We start from the raw sequence: 21358 nt of genomic DNA on the forward strand, positions 1-21358 counted from the left end.
GTATGCACATATACTTGACTCTCATTAATGCTGCTTGTGATTTATATAACATTTTTAAGTTTTAAAATGTATATCAGTTATTATTTTACACTTCCAAAATTCTTTTTTGTCTTAATTTTCTATCAGACTTTTACAATTGATGTTTTTTTGGCAACACTACATTTTTTCTGTTGCACTCCTGACATGGTATAACATTTTTTTAAACATCAGTCATGACCACAACTTGATTAAACAAAAGTTATGACAGTCCACATTTAAAGCTCAATACTTTGAATATTATCAGGAAAGTCTTTATTTTCAACATGAAGCATTGTTTTTTATTTCACAGATCTCCAAAAAATATTGAAATTTCAAAATGTCACAAAAAGGTGTTGCACTCCTGACAATTTTAGCATCATTTTTGGGCATAACTTTTTTGTTAATTGAGATATCAACGAGATATTTGGCAGGTATTTAGACACTATCTAAAGACATATGCTGAGACGTAGAAGTCTATTTTTATTGCCTGTATTTTTAGTTTGGGTTGATAAATATGCGTTTGGTCATTTTTTTTTAATTCACCCATATAAAATAGCACAAAAGCATGTGATCAATTAACACATATTCCATTGATAATTAGAAATCCTTGAGGATTCTGCATGCAACATTTAAAACATACCCTGTCAGTAGTCACTAAGAACACCTGAATATTTACAAACTGAGAGAACTTGCACAGTATTTATGTAATACTCTGTACTTGACTATATCCCTACTGAACCTACAATTTCATTACAATTTCATGATCACACTACATTTGTATGTGTATATACTACAAATCAAGAAAAAGAACAATGAATTTTAATAATTTACATTCCATTCATCTCGTCATGGAGATATTCCGGAACTGAGGCCGGGAGGGAAATCTTGTGTTGTGTTCGACGAGGTGACATGGAGTGCCGTCTGCTCAGATGATGAGCTGGTGATCCTGGTGATGATCCAAGTCGTTTGACTGCTTTAATGGGTGACCTTGGGGAACAGGTCGTCTGAGATCTTTGCAGCATTTGTTTGGGGGTCAGACCTGCTGGGCTCCTGAGAATAACACTGTCTCCCAGGGGCTGTAAAATTTTAGGAAGCTTAGAAGTTTTTACATTATCAATAATCTCTGGTTTCAGTGGAGTTCCTGTAAGGGTATCAGATGTGGAGTCATTTGATTCCTCTTCTTTAATGGACTCTATTGTGGAAACATTCTCCTTATTTTGTGGATTCTCTGTGATGCTGTCTTCACTTGTCTCCATTGGTTCTTCTGGTAAAGGTGTAGCAACAGCAGCTTCAAATACACTATCATCTATCCTGGTATCTTTGGACTTGTATAAGTCTCCTTTAGGAGTATCACTGTCCTTTGCATAGTAAATACTGGGTCGTCTGACTGGTTTTCTAAATTTTGACCCTGTATTTGGGGTATCAACATTTGTAACAGCGACTTGCTCTGTTGGTTTGAGAAGTTGGGTAGAGATAGGAAGTCTAGCCTGTCCCTTACTGAGGAGTTTATTAGGATGACAGTCACTTTTTTTATTGGCAAGAGATTCTTTCCTGGTCAGCATTGATGGTAATTTCAGTGGTGAGGCTCCTGCTTTCCTGGAGACACAGTTTGGAAATCTTAAAGGTGAATTATGCCTCTCAACAAGGTCAGCACTTGCCATATTTTCTACCACTGGAGTGATGTCCCCAGTTTCAAACTGTTTTATACTTGCCGCTACTCTGCCAGCATGTTTTACTTTCAATTCTAAGATGCTCTCCCTTTTAGGCTTGTGGAATTCAGCTTGTTTAATTCTTGGTGGTGGTGGTCCCATAACTTGAAAGTCATCATCTGACGTCTTTTTCATTCCTTTCTTGGATATGTAGCCCGCTCTAGATAACAGATTGTGTGTCTCAGTGGAGATTTGTAGATTTGGTGTAATATTTGGTTGTCGTTTTGCTGCTGCATTATACACACTCTGTGATCTGCTTATGCTTAATCTTGGTTTGTCTCCCTTGACTAGATTTGTAGAAGATAAGGATTTTCGGATTTCTTTTTCACCTTTGTTCTCAATTACACTTGAAGGAGCTCCAGCACTAAGGATGTTTTCAATGAGATCCATTCCCAAATTACCATCCAAAAACTGGTCAACTTCTTGACTTGTGTTTGCATCCATGACTCCAGACTCATCAAACATTGAACCCTTCCCACTGTCAGTAGATAAGGATCTCTGCATGGCCTTTTTCCTTGTTTCTGGTGAGGCACTGACTGATTGTTGTCCACTCAGTAGACTATCAGTACTGTCACACGTTTGGAACTTTGGAGTTTCAGTGGCTTTTTCGCCGTCTTGTGTTTTACCAACTAAGGACTGAATCTCCTTTTCAGCTTTTGTGGATAGATCATTGATACTCAAACTTTTCCTGAATGATGGGGAATTCATATTTGATTCTAGAGCTTGTATATCTCTCAAAGTTTCTTTGACAGAGCTGACTTCGTGCTGTCTTTCATTTGATTTATTTAAGCTTGTGATTTCTATGTCAGCAACACTTGGGACATACAAAGGAATTGGGTCACTTATTTCAGACTTATCTAACCCAAAACTTCTTCGCAGATTTTGGACCTTTCTTGGCTCTCCACTTAAAAGTCCGGCTTTCAGTGAATTGGGCCGTCCTCTTCTCAAAATTTTAGTTCTTTTACTAACATTTAGACTTTTTTCAAACACATCAGATCTGTCCACACTAGAGTCTGACCCTAACTTTGAGCAGTTAACAGAAGAATCTGACAAACAAGATCTAACAGGTTCTCCACAAGTTGATGATCTAGTCCGATTGATTGCTCCATCTGAGCACACGGAGGACAGAGTTGTGTTGTCTGCCTGTGGCATGTCAACATCTTCTGAGCAGATAAAGCCTTCATTCAAAGAGTTCCTGTCATCACAGACTGAAATAATAGACTGATCTGGACCAAAGGTAAAGTTGGACTGATCTACGTCAGGTGAACCAACAGAGACATCTAAAGCTGTACTGGATGTGTTGACACAGTCTTGGTCAGGGCTATTAGCACCATCATCTTGATCCACCAGTCGCTGACCAATGCTTTCTGACAGTTGGGCATCTGCTGAGATTGCCATGGGCTGGAAAAATAATTGAATCAATCAAGAACTACACATAAACAATGTTTTTATTTTTTTTTACTTTATCTTGAAATAACAATTCAGACTTAAGGACAGATGATACAAATTTTTATCAAATATCTTGAAAATAACAACTTAAGTTATGTTTATATAAGTAAAATAAGTTTAATTGCATAGTTTTTAATTTTTCATTAGAAATTCACACAATGTAATTAAAATTAGATCTTCCATTCGCTCCACAGAGTAGGTCTCACTTTTCTGCAAGATCCATGGATCAAAATGAGGTCAACTTCTCTCTGTAGACGTTTCAATATAGTATATGCTGCTTCTAACCCTTTTTTTGTTTTTTAAAAATCTATGATGCAGATTCTTGTGTTAGTAAGAATTGGTTGACTTATAATTGATGCAAGTTCTTCTGTTTTGTTGTTCCTTTGTATCCTCTTACACACATAATACTGTTTAATAATATGAGTATTTTGATTTATTGCCAAATTTCCTATATGGACACATTTCAAAATCACAAGGATAGCATTGTATATAGGATCTCCCAAAGTTTGTGGTAGGATATAGATTTTTATCCAACAAGTTGTTCTTTTTATCCCCAAGCTTTGGCGAGGAGATAAAAACATATGAGTTGGATAAAAAAAATCATATCCCATCACAAACCATTGGAGATTCTTGTTATCATGTTTTACACATAGCTATAACATGTTTTACACTGTTTTATATACATGTATATAAATCCACAATATTTGACTTGATCAAATTCATGTAAAAACCATTATGACATCACAACTGTGGATATGAAAATGATATCCTATGAGCTTTATCCCCTGTATAAAGGAGTAAACATGCGATAAATTGAGATATAACTATATTTGTTCTCTGTTTACCTGGTTATCCCCCTTTCCTCCACTAAATCTTCTGAAAATTCCTTTACTTTTATTCTTCTTAGATGCATTAGGAACCGATATGCTGGAGCTTGATAACCTGTTGGGAAAGCATGATCAAAATGATATTTGTTGGATTGTTAAGCTTTGTGATGCTAGATAAATAAACAGGTAGATTCAAACCAGTCAGCACCATAGGTAAGATCTGTAGTCAAAGCATGGTGCAACATACTTCACTAATATAATTTTTTACGTTCATTTTCTTAGATCCAACATGGTAGTTTATACAAGATATCCATATCGAAGATGAATTAGTAATATGTTCTGTGAAGATTCTTTCCAGTTTGCATCATCCAATTTTAATTTTCATATTTACTCATGTTTTTAACAGCATATCAAGTTTTGGTAAAATATTGAAAATGCAAAACTACATATTTTTTATTGTACATGCATTTGTGTACATCATTTATTATTATGTCTTTATTATGTCTATATGAGATGGACTTCTTTACAGAGCATCATACATTAAGGTTCAATTGCTAACCATTTCATGTTTATTAACATTACCCTTTTGGTATTTTTTATTTCAAACTTGTATTTTTCTATTGGTTTGTACTATAAAAACTGTGACGTTGAATGCTGTTACGTATTTTCACTTACTTCCTTCCTTTCCTCGTGCTTGCTGGACTAAATAAGCCTAGCTTCTTTCTGGCAGTTTTGTTGTTTTGACAAGGAGTAGCACTAAAGGCCAGTTTGTTTTTGTTACTGAAGGCTATACTGGGTGTGTTTAAAGTACCTGCTCTCTTCATTTCTGTATCAGAAAATAATTAAAATGTTGAGAAACTAGAAATATGTCCACAGGACATGAATGCCCCGTCCAGGGTTCATTAGTAATGCAACATGAACATTTTTGTAAGTGTATGAAGTTTGATGAAAATATCTTGAATAGTTTCTTGAAAAACTGAGTTTTATACACAATAAATAGCAAGTCAAAGGCATTGGGAAGGTCAGCTTCAAGAAAAAAATGGACACAGTTGGACAATTCTCACCAAATAATGTATCAGTGCATAAGCTTACAGAAAAAATATCTTGAATAGTTTCTTTGAAACTGAGCTAAACACAGTTTTGGGAAAAGTGTGACATAGGTCAAAGGAAAAGTCAAAGTAAAAAAAATGTTGATGCAGTTGAGTAGTTCTCATCATTACGTGTAAGCATATGAAGTTTGATAAAAATGTCTTGAATAGTTTCTTTGAAAAATTTGAAGTCAAGGTCAAAGGGAAGGTCAAGGTAAAAAATGTTGATGCCATTGAATAGCTTTTATCAATATATAAGCATATAAAGGTTGATAAAAATATCTTGAATACATGTAGTTCGTTTGAAATTTGGCTCAACCTAAATTTGATGTCAAGGTCAAAGTCAAAAATGTTGATGCAGTTAAATAGCTCTCACCAATATGTATCAGCATGTTAAATTTGATTAAGATATCTTGAACATGTTGAATAGTTTCTTTGAAACTGAGCATAATGTTATTTTTAGAAAAGTGAGGTCAAGGTCACAGGAAAGGTCAAGGTAAAAAAAATGTTGATGTAGTTGAACAGTTCTCATCAATATGTTTAAGCAAATCAGGGTTGATAAAAATATCTTGCATAATTTCTTGAAACTAAGCTAAACTCAATTTTCAGAAAAGTGAAGTCAAGGTCAAAGAATAAGTTAAGATCAAAAAATGTTGATGAAGTTAAATAGTTCTTCTCATCAGCATGTATCGACATATAAGTTTTGATAAAAATATCTTGAATAGTTTCTTTGAAACTGAGCTAAACACTAATTTATGAAAAGTGAAGCCAAGGTCAAGGGAAGGTCAAAGTAAAAAAATGTTGATGCAGTGGAATAGCTCTCATCAATATGTTTCAGCATATGAAGTTTGATAAAAAAAATATCTTGAATAGTTTCTTTGAAACTGAGCTAAATTCAAAGTGTGACGGAAGAACAGACAGCAGGACAGAAGGATGGAATAATTGAAGGACGAAAAGATGGAAGGACATAAGACGGACATGACAAACACTATAAGCCCCGGCCATATTCATGGAGAGGCATAAAAACTACTGTGGAATCATTTTAATTTTAAATTGTGGGGGCTTATATTTCAGTGACAGTTCAAAAGAAGGGGTGGACTTAAGAGCCCTGAAAAAAGCCTTAAATTGAAGTTTTATAAAATATTTATTTCTTTCTATATAAAGCAGAGATCATAATTTACCAAATTTACCTGTCTGAAGAGTGTAAATGACTATTCTTATAAGCATAACTACTGTAAATCCCATGTGTCTCTCTCTCAAGTGTTAACATTATTAGCCTTAAATACCAGTAAATGTATATTTTAAGCAATCCTTGGTCCACAGACTTACCATTGATGTCTAATTTCTTGATGGTAGATGCTGGAGTGTAAGGGGTATTTGCAAGAGTTGCTTGATTAGGAAGATTTTTTAATATTGCTTTCCTGTAAGAGAAATTAACAAGTTTTACAGATGAAGCTTTATTTACTTAACTTTATACAATTAAGAACATTTTAGCCCAATATATTAATTAAGTACAAACTTTTTCGAAGCTGAGAAAGGCATTTCTCCTGAAGCTTTTCTTTTCCTGATAACCACTGGGGTTGCTGTAGCAAAATCTGTCTGCATGGGCTGCAAGTTACTAGAATTGGCCTTGTTGCTGATGTGGCTTTTGTTGCTATACTGACTCATGGTGCTCATGTTGCTGGACTGACTTGTATTGGACTTGCCATCAGTACTCCTCCTCCATTTAGTTACACTTTTAGCTATAGTGCTGATTACACCTAACAGTAACAAGAAATATCTACTGTAGATCACACAATTTTCGTGACACCTTTTTTTTTTTTTGCAAAATAGGCATTGGGTATTTATAAGTAAATTTTCACTAATTCTGTTTATTGCTATATTTAACCAAGCAGACCATCTCAGTCCCATTATTTTTAGATAATGAAAATGAAGTTCTTGCAAATAAAAGTGATTTACAGTACTCTATTTCAATAACATGTATATTACTAGAATACACTGATACAAGAACTAAAATGTGTGTCACTTTCATGGACTTTGTCATAATAATTACAATAGACAAGTTTAATTAACTTTATATATATATACATATTAGGGATGTCAACAAGTACCTGGTTAACCGGGTACTCGATCGAACGTCCGAGTATCGAATACTGAAAATGGTACTTGGTTACTCGGATGTATATTTTTTTTCTTATTTCAAAGTATATATTTTTATCAAAAAAATAACATAAATATGCATACGGTTAATAGCGTGTCATCATCTACACCTGTAAAACACGCATTATCGCCTGTGGCTGCGTATATATTAAGTAATTAGTGACCAATCACCTGGTACACAGCTGTTCTCGACTATTGTTGTCCTTGATTTTGGATGGCTTCAATGATTGTTTTCATTGTACATCGATTAAGTATGGTCTTTTATCTTCAAATCCTTTTTAAATTATTTAGTTAATATACGGCAGCGAAATTGGACATGCATAGAAATGCAGCCACCCAGTTCAAAAATGAATAAATATTTAGAAATAACTAAAGATTAAAAAAAAAAAATGTTGAAAGTCAGTTTGCATGTAGTTTTAGTGGTGTCCAGAAGAGTTTTAGTGTATACCATGGAAATAACCAACATACAAAAAAAAATTAGACTAGCAACAACGTCTGTTCCTTCTCTTTCGCTAGCCTTTTCATCACAAACCTGCGTAACAGCTTGTCCTCCTTTTGCGTTGATCAAATAGATCCTAAACAAGAACTGTAAACCATTTGTAATTTTTGATGTATTAATTGTGTCTTTGTGTTCATTTGATAAATAAATTTAGTACCAAAAATCATTTCCATTGGAATCTATGTTTAGGCCAAACAAAAAAATATGTGTGGTTCCGGTTACACTTCTAAAAAAATTAGGGTAGGTAGGTAGGGATTTTTTTTTTTAAACAAAATGATTTCTTAATTTTTTCTAAATAATACCTATCACTGCTTTGCAAATGGCATTTAGATGTGGTGTGATAATATACTAGTCAATATTGGTAGGGGACACCTACATGCTAGCTTGCTTTGGATTTAACACTATTAAACACTTACACTATGTTTTGCAAGGAGGCCGTCATTGCTGAAACTAAAACTTAAACTGGAGCCATTGATGGAAATCGGAGGAAATTCCGGAAAAAATATGAAAATTGCCAAAAAAAAGTTTGGGGTCGGCGGTATAAAATAGGGAAGGTCGGGTAACCTGAACCACCAATTTTTTTTTTATTTGGCCTTATATATATCTATAAACGTTATAAAAACAGCTTTGGGGTTTAATACATAGCTTAACGTGGCTTAAGAAAATTAATACATTTGTATTTACATTTTACCAAGTACCCGGGTACTCGATCGGAAAAACGTCCGAGTAACCGATTATCAAAAATTAACCAATTTGACATCCCTAATACATATATATATATATATATATATATATATATATATATATATATATATATATATATATATTTGTGTTTAATGCAAAAATTCTTATTTCATCATTTGAACACCATCAAATGCTACATCTCACTTTGATAAATATATTTAAGATATTATGTAATCTAAAAGAAAAAATCTGACCATTTGAGCAAAACTGATTTACCTCAAATGATTAAACAAAAAACTCTTTGTATCATTATCAAGTAGGGTTGGATACTATTTGAGATGAAATAGTTTGTTACCATACAGTATTTTTTAAATGATACGATACTTTTTAACGATACCTATATCTTATGATCAATGTATTTGATATATAATAAATATGGTTTCAGTACATACATTAACCTATTTATTAATGACTTTAAAACTTCTTACTTTATTTACACTTTTTTTTTATAAGACATCAACAAAAAAATTTAGAAATATTATCCAAAATAAAATAAGGTACATGTATAATTTTTGCAATGATGAAATTTGACATAACCCCTTCAAGCTGCTATCATGTTTATGGTGAGATGCTAAAAGATGCAGATACAGTAACACAGATTAAGAAAAACTTTTTTTAAGCATAGTAGCATTTTAATTACAGTCAAACCTCGTTATCGCGAACTCATTGGGACCGAGAAGAAACTTCAAGATATCCCCGGATTCGAGATATTCAGGGTAAAATACTTAAAGAATAAGGGATTGGGACTTCCAAATCACTTCGACATATCCATGGTATTTGAGATATCAGTGTTCGAGATACTGAAGTTCAACTGTATTTGAATCTGTTATCATTTATACAAAGCAATGTCAATGTGCATTTTACTGAAAATTAAACATGTCAAATATTAATTGAAAAGTTAAGCAATTCACATCACAAAGCAAGGCCCAGTTTGCCTTTTTTTTGTAATTTATTATAACCTTACAATTAGATCTTGCCATTATCATGGTTATGTTTATTCAAAAATATTTAGTTTTGTTCATATAACTCAAATGCATTAAAATATATGAAAGAAAACAGTCTTGTATATCAGTATGAAATGAAACAGTATTTTACCTGTAAGTCTACAACAGCTGCTCGGTACAGTATGAATACTGAGTACCAGTGTCTAACCCTATTAACAAGTGTAGTAATCTAACTTTTGGGGGAGATCTTCTATTTCTAATATTTGAGAAATTAATAGATCCAAAGAGTCTTGTTTCCTTTATGGATACTAGACTGTATCTTCCAGTGGAACAAACAGGAATGAAATGCTATAATTTTTTTATATATATGTCTAAGAAGAGGGGACAGTTACCAATGTATAAAAAAATAAGGGGAATTTCCTCCAATGGAAAACACAAAATAGTAGTAGTTCATGTATATTTATGATTTTTATACCCAGATGGTACAGGCAAAATGAAAACTCTAAATTTCAGCTAGTGAATAGTGGTCTAGGTGTATTTTGAGCTTTTTAAACATTTGACATTATTACCTTGAAATGACCCTGATCTTTTCCGTCGTTTCTCTTTCTTTTTAAGATCCCTAGACTCCTCCAGTGTATCACAGCTTGCATCCAACTCATCATCAGTTCCAAAAATCTCTGTGATGAGAGAAGCTTTCTCATACACCTCAGGTGATACCATGCCTATCATAGAAGCACTTCTGATTAAGACCTCCACAATGGCTGTCTGAACTTGCAGTAATTTCTCCTCTGAAGAATTCATTTTTTCTGTCTTGTTGTTTAGATGCATGATGTTTGGTGCCAATACTACTGCCAGATTAGGGGCATCCATTTTGTTTTGCTCTGCACAATTTGCCACATCTGACAGCAAAAGCATGACGTAGCGGAGCGTGCTGAGATGTTCCCCTGGTAACAGTAGACAGAGAGACAGAACAGCCTGGGTGGAAACATCCGATTGGTCAATGTGATAACATTTGATGAAGGAGTCATGATAGGCACTGGTCAACAAAGGATCAGGCAGCTTCCGGAAAAACTGTTTGATCAAACCTGTCACATCATAAACATTAGCTCCATGTATTCCCTTTCCATTCTCAATTTGTTGCTGGAAACAAAAAAATATATGATAATTTTTTGTAGTTAATAACAAGCCTGAACTTCTTTTCAGAAATGTTTCCTATTATAGCCCTGCTGTTCTTCATAAGCAGACCCCCCATATATATTATATTCCTAGGTGGCTCTAAATTCGCTCTTGAGTACATCTTGACCTCTGATTTTAACAAGAGGAATATAAATAAGTTATTTAAAAAATTGAAATAAGAAATGTTTTATATTGAAAAGTATATTGCAAATATATAAAAAAGATAAAATAAGCAGATTTTTTCATCAGCTTACTTTTTTTTCTTGAAATGAATTTGATAATTCCACTAGAATTACGCATGTGTAGGGGGACATTTTCAACCATGTCAAAATAAAAGTCAAATTTACGGCGATAATACCTTGTACACAGAATATCTTCATTCACTACTGTTTAGGAAGGATAAAATTAACATATAAAAGTATTTTAATGCACATTATGTCTAAAATGAAAGAAAAATTGGAATTTATTTCTTCTCATATTTTGAACGTAACGTCTGTCAGACTCAATACACCGGGTACATTGTTATAAAATGGGCCATTGTTTATGCAAACTATTTTATTTTTCTTGTCTACTGATAGTAAATTTACCTGTTTACCAATTAAGTGATCGCAGATTCAACAGAAAAGCACGTGTGCTTAGAAATTAACAAATCTGTGGGATGCTTCCTGTGTCTGTCATGGCAAGTGGGCATTACGTTCTATTTTAAGAATGGAGCTCAGAGATCCTTCTTCTTATACATTTGACTTAAACATTAATAAAATATTTATTTTTGACTTGATTATCTATTCAAAGATTTTTTTGTCCTATTTAAGTCAAAAATCATATACACATAAAGAAATCTTAGAAAAAAACGAGTCTACAGTATTCTTTATTTGTCCTCCCAGATGTACTCAAGAGCGAATTTAGAGCCAGGTAACACTTTGACCATTCATTGTGGCCCCACCTTATCCCTTGGGGTCATGATTTGAACAAACTTTAATCTGCTCTACCTGAGGATGCTTCCATATCAATATAACTAATCCTGCCCAAAGTTCTGAATAATTTTTTAGCAGAAAGTGTATTTACTCTCTGATTTTCAAACCAAATGAATGCAAATTTTGCTTCTCAGCAAAAAGCTAAATGAGCATTTTTTAATCTAAAGAGCTAGGTTCACTTTATGCATAAAATGGCCCTGTAGATATACCGATTTATTGACTAACACCTTATGTTCCATTTTGAACATCAAGATAAAGTAGAGACTTGGTGCTTTCATTTCCTGTTAAAATTTTTCTCCTTTAACTCCAGGTCTTGGAAAGCAAGCTTTATGGAATTGCAATGTTCTTGAATTTTAAGGAAAACAGGCATATTTAAGTACTTTCAGAGAAGAAAAATAATATGAGCGCATCCTCTGATCTAAAAAATAAAACGTTTTGTAATCCTCAGAAACGGTTCTATCAGTAAATAATTACATATTTTAGATCAGAGATTGCGCTGTATATTAAATATCGAAAAATAGCTTTAAAAATTGGCTGTTTTTGTAGAATTGTTCAGGATATGAGGAAAATGATGCATTTCATGACGTCATAATGCATTGACTAGCCAGAAAATTACGTCATTTTTGGTAGATTCGCAATCGCCAAATGTCTAAATGAAATTTAATGCATTGTCAACTAAAACTAAGCAGTTTCAGTTTTTCAGAAATTCACAGGGCGAAAAAAGGCCCTTAGTGAACCTTGTTCTTTATTTGCTGTTTTGCCATTTTAGTATATGGCATAATTACTGACTATTGGTCAGAAATCTATTTGAATTTGACTTTTATTTTTCTCTGAGTAAAGTGTACTAAAAGAAATAAATTACACAGATAGTTCCTGCATTTAGTAAAATCCAATTAAAAATGTCAATAAGTTCTTTTGTCTTTATTTGATTGTAACTGAAAATTCTTTGAACAGAATAACCATGCCGTAGACAATATTACCACATGCAAACAAGCTTTAAGTATATAACGTAATTGTACCTACCGCATGATTTAACTCAAAATCCTTGTTTGATTTCTTTGAACAGAAAAAAGGGTGGGGTCACAATGGGGGATCAAAGTTTTACATAGGGATACATAGGAAATAAACTTGAAAAATTTTCTTCTTTCTTCTCAAGAACAGCAAAGCCTTGTTATGTCATACTGATATGGAAGAATTCTCCGATAGTGTAGATTCAACTTTGTTCGAATCATGACCCCCAGGGTTAGGGTGGGTCCACAATGGGCGATCAAGGTTTTACATAGGAATATACAGGAAAAAACTTTAAAAATCTTCTTCTCAAGAACAGCAAAGCCATGTTTTGTCATATTAATATGGAAGCATCCTCATGTAATGTAGATTCAAGTTTGTTCAAATCATGACTCCTGGGGTTAGGGTGGTGCCACAATGGGGGATCATAGTTTTACATAAATATATATAATAAATAAACTTGAAAAATTTTCTTCTCAAGAACAGCAAAGCCATGATTAGTCTTATTGCTATGGAAGCATTCTCAGGTAGTGTAGATTCAAATTTGTTCATATCATGGGTAGGTTGAGGTCAGATTGGGGGATCAAATGTTTTACATAGAAATACATAGGAAAAAACTTTTAAAATCTTCTTCTCAAGAACAGCAAAACCATGTTTTGTCATATATATGGAGGCATCTTCAGGTAGTGTTAATTCAAGTTTGTTCAAATCATAACCCCCCAGGGGTAGGGTGGGGCCACAATGGGGGATCAAAGTTTTACAAAGGAATATATAAGAAATAATCTTCAAGAACAGAAAAAACCATGTTTAGTCATATTGATATAAAAGCATCCTCAGGTAGTGTAGATACAAGTTTTTTCAAATGATGACCCCCCTTGTGTGTGTGTGTGGGGGGGGGGGGGGGGTAGGGGGGACCACAATGGGGGATCAAATTTTTAACTAGGGAATATGTAGGAAAAAATCTTCAAGAACAGAAAAGCCATGTTTAGTCATATTGATATAAAAGCATCCTCAGGTAGTGTAGATACAAGTTTGTTCAAATGATGGCCCCCCTTGTGTGTGTGTGTGTGTGTGGGGGGGGGGGGGGGGTAGGAAGGGGACCACAATTGGGGATCAAATTTTTAACAAGGGAATATGTAGGGAAAAAAAATCTTTAAAAATCTTTTGCTCAAGAACAACCATTTGTTATATTGATCACTCCAGTCCATTACGAAAAACTGTAATATTACAGTTTTCTGTAATATAAGATTTTATATTACAATTTTTCATAATATATCTAAATTATGAATAAAAATTGTTATATTATGGAAAACTGTAATATAGATAGTTTTGTGCAAATATTAAATTAAGCCTTATAAATGCTTCATTATGGTTTATTTTAGTTCCAGACTTCTGTTTCAATTGTTTTCATGGTGCAGGGTAAGAAATAGTCCAAAATTATTGCTTATTTTTCACTTTCTTTGACATAGTCAGGGGTTCAAAATTCCTCAAGCCCGACGTCCCAGACTAACAAATTCCGGATCCGGACTCGGCATTTAGAATCGCCAAAAGTCCAGGGACTTGGCAATGTTTCTTGTTTATCTTTTATTTAAGTTAAGAAAAAAGTTCGTAAAACTAAAAATAAAGCAAATTCTCAAATGTATTGAATAAAAATGTGGATTTTTTGGCGTTAATATACCCACAAAACATTACGAACGTCTCAAAAATACAATCCGTCTTTTTATGTTCCGTTGCGGTTAGACACCTGCTTTTACGCAATTTCTCATGTTTCCTCCCATATGACATGAGTTTGTTAAATTTTGGTTTTACCAGTAAAGGAATGAGAAATAAAAGACCCCGTGAGGAACATGAAGCTGGGGATCAAAATAACAATTCCAAGGACGGAACCTATGACAAGAAGAGAGTTCGCGAATTCCAAAGCCACTGGCGTGATGATAGGCCGTGGCTTGATTACAGTGACAATACGAAAACGATGTTTTGTTCATTTTGTCAAAGTTTTCCGATATTTAATGATGGTTTAAGTAAATATAATTTTATCTATCATGAAAATATGGACTCAGAAATTTCTTCCTCGGACTTGCCTAAAATTTACTCTTTAAGTCCTGGACTTGACCATGATAAAAAAAATTTTGAACCCCTGCATAGTGCATGCTTTGGATGTCAATATCTCCCAAAGATAAATTTTTCTGGGATTGGCACTAATTTTCTTCTGTAGTTTGAAGTAGACCCAGTGACCCAATACTTGTCTTATGTCTCGTCCTTCCTAGTTTTGCTCCAACCATCATGGTTCTTTCATAGTGTAACTAATGCACTAATGATTATCCAGCTGATAATCTTGTATAAAACCAACGTAAAGGCTTAGATAAGATGCATGATACTCCTTAGGTATCTACTTTACTTCTTATTCTTATAGTTAGTGATAGTACTGGTCCTGCTGTGAGGTAGATGCAGATTTGATGAAGCATTAGATTTATTTTTACAATGGAGGAGATAACTCTTACTTACACTATATTATGGAAAATAGTAATATTACAGTTTTTTTATAATGTACTGGACTGTTGATATGGAAGCATCATCAGTTAGTTTAAAATTCAACACCCCCCCCCCCCCCCCCCATTTAAACTTTTCAATACTGAACTAATTTGTGCTTTTTCCTAAGCAATGTGCTCAGGTGAGTGATGTGGCCCATGGGCCTCTTGTTAAAATATTTATTTAGGTGAGCATGTAAATTATGGAATTTTACTTTCATTAATCCCCCTCAATTTTTCTTTTTAATTTCTGTAAACCATTTAAGAAAAAAAAAGTGTTGGCCTTACCTGGAGCTCTGCATGCCTTTGCTCTTCTTAAGAAGAAGATTTTTTTCCTATATATTCTTATGTAAAACTTCGATTGTCCATTGTGGCCCAACCCTATTCCTGGGGGGTCTTGATTTCTACACTATCTGAGGATGCTATCATAGCAATATGACTAATCATGCCTTTCCTGTTCTTGAGCAGAATTTTTTTTAAAGATTTTCTCCTGAATTCCAAGAAGTTAAACTTTGACCACCTATTGTGGACCCATCCTAACCCTTGGGGTCAAGGTTTTAAAAAAAAACCACTTAATAGTAACCTGAGGATGCTTCAATATGACTTATGCCTTTGCTGTTCTTAAGAAGAAGATTTTCAGATATTTTTTTCATACATACATTCCATGTAAAACTTTGACCATCCAATGAGAGCCCACCATACCTCCAGGGGTCATGATTTGAACAAACTTGAATCTACACTACCTGAGGATGCTACTATACAAATATGATTACTCATGACCTTAACAATCTTGAAGAGAAGATTTTAAAAGATTTTTCCTAAATATTCCTACGTAAAACTTTAATTTCCTATTGTGGCCCAATCCTAGCCCCAGGGGTCATGATTTTAAAAAAAAATTGAATCTACACTATGCAATGAAGCCTTCACATAAGTTTCATCTTTTCTGGTCCAGTGGTTCTTGACAAGAAGATTTTTCTAAGATGCCATTAAATTTTCACTAATTCTTAATTATCTCCCCTTGAAAGAGGGCATGGCCCTTACATTAAAAAAGAAAAATCCCCTTCACCCAAGGATGCTTTGTGGCAAATTTGCTTGAAATTGGCCCAATGGTTCTTGAGAAAAAGTTCAAAAACTGAAAAGTTTAGAAGACATGACAGATGGACACTAGACACTCTTCCATCAGAAAAGTTCACTTGAGCCTTTGCTCAGGTGAGCTAAAAATTGATTAAATGATGCCAACCGTCTTTTATTTTAATGAGTTACCTTGAGCTGCTTTTGCCGACTAACAGCCCCCGACTTTCGGAACAGTCCTTCTTGTTCAATGTTTTCATGAATCAGGGATGCTGCATCCACTAGAAACCTAAAGAACAAAATTTATTCCACTCAAATTAGCTGTCAAAATTTCAGGAATTCCATTACAGTGGAGCTTCAGATATCCAGACGCTCCAGCTTGAGGACAATTTTTTGTGGAAATGGAATTTTTTAACATTATTTTGTCTTGTTTATTCAGAATTCCACATTCCGGATCAGGACAGTTCAATTGTCACCATTAAAGCATTTTCATGTTATGTTTCGGTTCATTTATCTGGTAATTTTTCATCGCTCTGTCAACTTTGCTCAAATTTCTTGATCTGGGTGTTAATTGTTGCAAAATCACCCGTGACCTGTTATGCTGTTACACTGCAATGTTAATATAGGTCGATAGGTATTCACAAGACTCTCGCTTCTCTGAACTTTGTCCAGGCCCTTTAAAGCTTGACTTACTTAATGCATAGTTACAGGGGTGTGCATTTACAAAAATTAGTTACTAGCCCATCGGGCTAGTGGCAGTAACAAAGTTACTAGCCCGAGGTTGCCAGTCACTGGCCCATTAACTACCGAAAACAATATATGTATAAGTATAACAAAAAGGTAAAAAAAAAACATTTAAGTTGAAATAAACTAGAGGTACTGTGAGCACTGAGCTCACTAAATAATACCCCCCGCTTCCCATATAATTATAATGGCAAAGTCCATGTTTTGCTCTGGGAAACCCAAAATAAGTGTCAGATCAAAAAGTAAAATAGGAGGTGCACAATGGCAATATGTAACAAAGATTCTGTGAAAGTCTCATAAAATTTCATTCAGCGGTATAAGAGGAGTTGCAGATAAGAGATAGGTACCCAAAAGCGTAACAGACAGACAGACGGACGAACGTACAGACAGACAGACGGACGGATACCCCGATCACTATATACCCTCCCACTTTTCAAGCGGGGGGTATAATAAAACAAATAATGGTTTTTGTCAGGTACTTCTCCCTATTTTTATCTACTATAATTGTCACTGAAACGACTGGCAATAGTAACACACAATACATATAGGTTAAAATGAATTAAGATTATGATTTTGCAACAAAGTTAATTCGTACATCAATTCAGTCAACGTAAATATATGTATACTTCCGTTTTAGATTTACTAGCCCGACGGGCTAATGCAGTATAGATTTATGATAGCCGACCTCTAAAATTGGTAGCCCCGGGCGTCGGTAATTTCACACCCCTGAGTGAGAAACAAACACTTACTTTGGAACATATCCACAGTCTGCAATGTATACACATGGCACTAAAGACAGGTAGTTTCCAAATATATCCCCATGGCCATCTCCCTAAAAAAAATGTTATCAGTATTAAACCAAACTGTGGATTTTCTTTCTTTTAAATTCTCACAAAATCTTCTCCAATTGTGTTTGCATCATAATTCAAGTAGAAATAATTACTTTAAACCAAACGCATTCAAAGGTCTGTGTGTCAAAACACTTAATTTTAAATATAGATGGAAGTGTCCTTCATTGTGCAGTTGGCATATTAATTTTATCTAGTTTTAACTGGATATATACAGTATACCATATTTTTTTTTTGGATTGATTGGCTGTATGAAAATGCAAAGATTATCTGAAAGAGTTATAGGAGTTAATACTTAGTGGATGTACACACACATGCATGTGGTGCCACCTCAGCACCAATGGCTACATTGGCATTGGTTATCAACTATTATGCCCCTGGAATGTAGCATTTTGGCCTAACTGTTTATTGCAAAAACTTAATAGTGTAAGAACTATGCACAAGAGAGCATTTAAGTATCTGCTAAGAGGCAAGATAGGTAAGCTAATAAAGCTTCTGTCTCTACTTCTAGGGGACTGGGTATGGATACTTGGCCACATTTCTCCTTACCAAGACTTGGGTGAGAAACGCTTTCAACTTGACATATAGTATCCGGCCATAAGTGAGTCATACTTTTTTTTTCTCTATATCAGGGTTTTCCTTAAGACCCGGGGCGGGGAATTTCCCTGCCTATAATGATATAAACCCCCAGTTATTCTGGTATTCCCCCTCAACCCTCTGTTAGGAGAGGAAGCCCAAAACCCCCTTCTACTTTTTAAATGTCCTCAGCTTTTTCAGTTCTTATGGACAACTCTGCTATATATTTCAATTATGGTTGTAATGTACCATTTGATTGGCTGAAAAAATTAGTTTTATAAATCCAAATAAATTGTACCTCTGTTGCCTACATCAAAATATGACTGATGTCAAAAACGTATCAATCCGCTTAATATATTGTTGAACAATTTGAAGTCATTTTTGAGGGGAAATTGTTTCCTTTTTTACACATAAGGAAATTAAATTAATCAGAAGTCTATGATGAGACTGCATCTCTACTGGTGTTTACTTATGATAAAGAAAGATGTATATTAATAAAGTCTACTTGTATTTGGAGAAAGGCCGATGAGAAGTCATGACTACCACATACAGCGACAGCAATTTATTGGGATCCATGCCCCATTTCATAGCAGCAGTTGTGTGTGGCATGTGCCATACATGTGTACTTAAAAATAATGAATGCAACATTTATCTGAAAGTTTCCAGGGGGACATACCCAAGCAGATTCCTATAGTATATACACCAGTCTAGACGAACTCTCAAAACAGCGTGAACGCTGAAAACGAAGTCTTTGTCTCCATCATGCATTGCGGCAAAATGGATACATGGCATATCCGAAGTAAAAAGAATTGATTGTCATTCGCTTTCTCCTAATATACGGCCGCATAATGGCTGTATTTAGTATATTGTGACTTTATTTTAATTTTTGTCGAATGAATAATTACACTTGTTTCATTATTTTTGTGGATACTGACTTATTTATTGCTTCAAACCTTTGCATAATAGTGATTTGGATATTATATATATATGAAATCAAATTCATTACTGCCAGTAAGAATAATTTTCCTAATTAATTCATTGTCACCTTGATTTAAATTTTATGTAATTCCTGCAATTGAGATGCCTTTATTTGTTTTGAAGACACCCAGCATGCCCAGATTGTATTTATTTTAAACAGAAAATGCACATTTTTCACCACAGAGGAGAGACATCAACAGGTTCAATTTTAGAAGACCTCTGGTGATTAACATGAGATCTTGTGTCTTGTGACCTTATTTTTTAAAAGAGTGATTTTTTAAGTTTTCAAACTAATAGATAATAGTTAAAAATATGTTTTTATGGATAGATCTGTTCACATAAAAAATTGGTAAATAACAATGGCAAGAACTTAAGCTTTTAATTTAGATGTTGACACAATTACAATCCGGAAATGATAATTTGTGTAAAATTCAGTCAAGTTTGTAACAGTTACAATTAATATATATTGTTCCATTTTGCCATATTTCCCTTTTATTACGCATTTTTACTTCTCAAATCTGTAATTGATCTGACTAGAAACATCAAATTTGAAAATAAAATATCTCCTATTTTGCAAATAGAATCTAAAAACTGACAAATATGATCTATTCTGAAGACTTTTATGTAGCATTTCAGGGTACTGGCATGATTTCTATATGTTCCAAAACTTTGCACGAGCAGTTTTTGTAGACCCATGATTTTTGCCGAAAAATCGACATTTTTGTGTGTGTGTGTGCATGCATGGACCCTATTTTCAACGTCTTCTTCAGATTCAATTTCTTACTTCTGGTAACTCTGTTTTTGGAGTTCGTCTAGACTGTTCACACCTCTAGCCCTAATATCGAGCACACATTCACATTTCTCCTTTTTAATATAGAAAAGGGTAGTCAAATAAAAAAGTAGGTGAATCCCTGGAGTGGAAATTTGGCAATAAGGCAAGTTTGGTGGCTAGAACTATAAGCTACATCATTCAGTTGGTTGAGCACTGATTTTAAGAGTTCTGGTAACCTCATCTGAGATTTGGCTCAGGAGGAATGTGGCGGTCAGACGGGTTCGATCGCCGGTGGCCAGAGACCTCAGTTGATAGAGCATCTGACTAGAGATTCAGGGGGCCCGGGTTCGAATCCCGGTCTGGTCCGTCGCATTTTTTCTCTTCTCCTGTTACAAAGGTATTACTGGCAACAATCCAAATATCCAGTCGAGCCGAATATCAGCCAAGATATATATATATATACAGGGTCATGCCTAAATTTACATACATTTTTGAATCACAGTCTTGTTATTACATTTTCTTGTAGAAAATTCTACGTTTGTTATGAAATGTAATATTTAAATGCATCCACCAGTTCTATATAACAATTACGCCAATATACATGTTATAGTAGCCTATTTAAAACAAAAAAATCAAACAATAGGAAAATACAGTGTTGTACGAACCTGATTTTTCAAACAACCTTGTCGTTTCAACTTTTTGCCTTTGGGTACCTTTATTCCAAGTTCTCTTAAATCTTGCTTGACAAGAGCTTGAACATTTTCAAAGCTATCTATTTGACTAATAAGCTTCATCGATATTTCCATTTTCAGCTCCCGTCCATGTCGGCCATATTCGCTTCAAAAGTCGCTCCGCGCAATATAATTGGTCAGAAAATATTACGTCAAATTTGAAACAGAAAGTATGGAGGGCATTAGGTTACATCTACTGAGCTAGGCCTTTAACTTACATTAACGAGTAATTTTGTTCAAATTGCTAATCAAAATTTTTCATCCAAATACAACATGCTTTATAAAGACTTTTTTTTAAGTTTCGGGTGACAGGATGTTTCGCACCCATGCATGGTTCGCGCTGGTATGTTTCGTTCCCATTCCTTTTCGCACTCAGATGTTTCTGAGTTCGCTGGATGTTTCGTTCCAGGTATAAATATTCGAAACACGTACTGGCTTTCCTAGAAATAAAAAAAAAATAATATTAAAAAATTGTCTGAAGTCTGTAAATTACTATTATTATGCTGAGAATCAA

At 34.2% G+C, this 21358-nt stretch overlaps 1 protein-coding gene across 1 annotated transcript; it reads right to left on the bottom strand.

Moving 5' to 3' along the window:
* Positions 1–569: 569 nt before the first annotated feature.
* Positions 570–20957, bottom strand: LOC133181972 (rho GTPase-activating protein 11A-like). The gene is made up of 9 exons (XM_061316642.1): positions 20779–20957; positions 17689–17771; positions 16388–16484; positions 10008–10578; positions 6611–6851; positions 6421–6512; positions 4679–4829; positions 4022–4118; positions 570–3128 (listed from the first exon to the last, which is right to left on the bottom strand). The coding sequence occupies exons 1-9, from the start codon at positions 20917–20919 to the stop codon at positions 846–848; spliced, it is 3756 nt and encodes a 1251-aa protein (XP_061172626.1). The 5' UTR covers positions 20920–20957; the 3' UTR covers positions 570–845.
* Between the last annotated feature and the right edge of the window lie 401 nt (positions 20958–21358).

This window comes from Saccostrea echinata, unplaced genomic scaffold (assembly GCF_033153115.1).
Source record: "Saccostrea echinata isolate AGI-Se365-2 ecotype Australia unplaced genomic scaffold, CSIRO_AGI_Sech_v1 ptg000009l, whole genome shotgun sequence".
NCBI classification, from domain to species: domain Eukaryota; kingdom Metazoa; phylum Mollusca; class Bivalvia; order Ostreida; family Ostreidae; genus Saccostrea; species Saccostrea echinata.

Excerpts from the sequence above, each read along its gene's own strand:
- LOC133181972 (XM_061316642.1), bottom strand. The coding sequence starts at position 20,919 with ATGGAAATATCGATGAAGCTTATTAGTCAAATAGATAGCTTTGAAAAT. Across the intron at positions 4,830-6,420 it reads CAAGAAATTAGACATCAATG|AAATGAAGAGAGCAGGTACT; the intron begins GTAAGTCTGTGG and ends TTTCTGATACAG. Across the intron at positions 4,119-4,678 it reads AGCACGAGGAAAGGAAGGAA|GTTATCAAGCTCCAGCATAT; the intron begins GTAAGTGAAAAT and ends CTTTCCCAACAG.